This window comes from Atta colombica, unplaced genomic scaffold, assembly GCF_001594045.1.
Source record: "Atta colombica isolate Treedump-2 unplaced genomic scaffold, Acol1.0 scaffold228, whole genome shotgun sequence".
NCBI classification, from domain to species: Eukaryota; Metazoa; Arthropoda; class Insecta; order Hymenoptera; family Formicidae; genus Atta; species Atta colombica.
This window is the reverse complement of record NW_017259325.1, coordinates 362,689-366,258: the sequence shown is the minus strand read 5'-3', so window position 1 is coordinate 366,258 and position 3,570 is coordinate 362,689. Positions and strand designations below refer to the sequence as shown.

The 3,570-nt window shown below is 30.8% G+C and overlaps 1 protein-coding gene across 1 annotated transcript in view; it reads left to right on the top strand.

Moving 5' to 3' along the window:
• LOC108688347 (potassium voltage-gated channel subfamily KQT member 1) overlaps positions 1-3,570 on the top strand; it is a 38,042-nt gene that overhangs the window by 17,919 nt on the left and 16,553 nt on the right. Inside the window, exons 7-8 of the mRNA XM_018194579.1 lie at positions 916-1,026; positions 1,448-1,654. Coding sequence (XP_018050068.1) covers positions 916-1,026; positions 1,448-1,654 — 318 coding nt within the window. The remainder of the gene's footprint in view (positions 1-915; positions 1,027-1,447; positions 1,655-3,570) is intronic.

Genomic DNA, 3,570 nt, shown 5'->3' with positions numbered 1-3,570 from the left:
TAAATGTTATATTTTTAAATTATATTTAATAATCATATTTAATAATTATATTTAAATTATATTTTCATTATTATTATATCTTTCCCTTTCTACGCTAACGCAAACTATTCTTATTTTGTTGCACTTCATTATCTAATTGCAAATCTATTTTTACTTGATAATTAAAATTGATATGATAGATTTTGGATTAATTCCTGCCAAATCATTAAAAGTGCAATTTAAATGTAAGAACGAAATGTAATAAATCAATTCTGTGAAAGAAAACGATGTAAAAACAAAGTGAGATTCATTAGTAGTGTAAAAATTGTGGAAATAATTCAAGAACGATAATGTGATGACGGATTATTTTTTTAAACAACTTTAATGATTCGCAATTTAGTGATGATAGAGAAGGAGACATAACTGTCATAGTTATAGAATTATAGATGTAAGGTAAGACAGAGAGAAACGTATATATAACACAATACCTTTTTTATGCTTACGTATAAGTTTTTCTCTGCTTAACCTTATACGAAAGTTACGTGTCGTTCTCTGCCATCAGTTGTAATGATAACCATAGTGGAAGTATATTTTCACCATGATGATAAAGATACATTTCAATGATACATTTCAAAACGATATGAATTGATGTCGATATCGATATTGATATCAATGCTCACATTGCGTCGCAATGCAAATTGCACTAGTTATACAGGCAGTACAAATTGCTTATTGGGGCGTATTATATGCTAATTAATAGGTATAATTAATTATATTTTGCAGATTAAATGATTTATTAAATTATGTGAACGGTGTATCATGCGGTAAAACTCTTCACATTAAATTCATTGTCAATATCATTATGAATGCGACGTTGTGTGTATAGTGTAATTCTATGTACATTAGGAATATTTGATGTTTTTCGATATATTACAGATCACAGTAACAACGATAGGTTACGGTGATACAGTCCCGCAAACATGGATGGGAAAAATAGTGGCCTCATGTTTCAGCGTGTTTGCTATATCCTTTTTCGCACTTCCAGCAGTAAGTACATTACTATAAAGAATTGTTCTCTTTTTCTTTTATAATATACAGAATGTCTTGTACTTATAGTTATTTGTTGTTTATAGATTCTTTAACTTATAATATAAATATATCGATTAATATATCGAATCAATCTCTCGTAATTAATATCTTTGCAATCAAATTATAAATTTGAACTTGATCTAAATTTATTTAAAATTAAGAAATATGAATCTTTTATGCTGTATTTGTTTCTTTTTGAATAGAATTCTCAAGAATTCTATCTTGCATCGCTTGTAACTCGTATTTTTGGAAAGGAAATATTGATTAAAAAACTCATACTTCAATTTTGTATTTGTCTATCTCTGTACAAGAAATCTAAACAATTGAGCGCGATTGTTATTGTGTCTCGTGAGTTAGTGTTTTTGCATTTATTTTTCAGGGTATTCTAGGTTCCGGCTTCGCACTGAAGGTACAACAAAAGCAACGACAAAAGCACTTCAATCGGCAAATACCAGCTGCTGCGATGTTGATACAGTGCCTATGGAGGTGTTACGCCGCCGATAAGGCCATCAACAGCGTCGCTACATGGAATATCTACATCAAGGACCCGTCGCCAGCCGGTCAGCCGTCAACGCCCTTGGGCAAGGTAAAGTTTCCCGTTTGCTAGTTTAGCGAAAATCGAAACGCAATAGCCGTATTTAGCTGTTGACTGTTGATGTTCTTAGCTGCTTACACAATGTTCTTGAACGTTTTAACTGACCGTGCCGCGAGCGATTACTATGCCATATCAAGACAGACGCTAATCCGTTGCGAATCTCGTAATTACCTTATTGAAACAGACACGAAAAATGTTCTTTCCTCAGTCTCTTCTCCCGTCTAATCTTATTCGCGATTCGGTCGATGCGCGCGCGTAGCCGAGGACGCTAATGGATCTGGAATTGCCCGTGATATCGTATCCACGTTAATTGCTGCCACGATCTCTCGACTTTTACCGCGATTGCATTTCCACGCGCGAGTGGATTGTCAACTAATACCGTTGAGTCGCAGGGGACTTGGTTGTTACGCTCTAAGCGGATTGTGAGAAATCAAATTTGCCTTGTGTCGATTTATCGTGCAAATAAATGTGAAACAACTTGTGTGAAAGTATAATAGTATATGAGATGAAAAAAATTGTTCTTTAAAATTAATAACTTATATAAATTATTAAATGTTTCGTTAAAAGTGAGTGAGTTATTATTATATTGGGCCTTACGCTATATAATCGAATCCAAATTCAATAATTCAATTCCTAATGAGATAAAGATTTTTTTATTCTTTGTTAAACGTAATGAAACATTTTTAATTATAATTGATATTTATGTTTTTAATTAGTTTTAATTGATTTAAGTAAATTATACTAATTAATATTTATAAATTATCAAATTTTAAATGTACACAGAAATACCAGATTGTCAAGAAAATGAGATTATCTAATATTTGCTAAACTAAAAATTAAGATTAAATTAAATAAATAATTAAGATTAAATTTTTCACGTTCAAATCCGAAAAATTTTTTAATTTAACGCATAAGGATGGGATTCGCGAAGGAGTTTCGCTGTCTAATATTATTTTTCGCTAATTATTTACTCTAATAAATCTCAGTATTGTATAATAGTGACAACTATGTGTGACGGCCGTGTACTTTTACATTATTACTTGTCCGATGATAATTTGGCAGTGGATGGATGCAAGCGGAGAATGCGAATTTTTTGCTCGATGTTTTCAATGTGCCGTTATTTACCGCTAAAAATGATCCGAATGATTTTGTTTTCTCCTTCTGTTGCTAGTCACATACGTGTGTTTATGTAATTAAAGATGCGCTAGAGGCTTCTGTACATTATCCCTCCTTACGTACGAAATAATGAAAGTTGCTTTTGTTATTCATTAGTTTAATTTGTTTGTTTAATTTTATTATGTAATACATATCATGAACAAATCTATCTTTAATGAAATGTTTGTTAATGGACTGGTTTTGAATATATACTTACAGTTTTAATAATAACGTCATTTATTAGAAATGCTGAGCACATAAAATATATGCAGATATTCATTAGGATACTTTAATGTTTATTTTACATTCGTTTTCGAACATAGTTTTTTTTCATATAAAATTGTCAGTTAATTTCATAAAATGCCAGTCAGCAAACTTTTGATATTTACATAGTCATCCATTCGGACTCTATAACTTTATATCTTTATTTTTTTAGTTACTATATAAATTGCAAATGTCATTGCTTCAACAATACATCGACTGACTCGCCGTGTTACGTAGATACAAATTTCATAAAAAATCAGTCAATGAATTTTATCATTAGCGAACTTCATCATCTATCTTCGTAACATTCCTTTTTTTTAATTAAATTTGTATTTTATACGTAATCGCTTAAAAACTGCAATAGTTGTCACCCTCAGATAAATTGCTTTTGAACGTGAATCAAATAACGGATGCGGTATTTTTAGAATTGCATTTGATTTTTCCATACAAAGCTATTTGATTTCCATTTTACTCGCAATTATTATGGC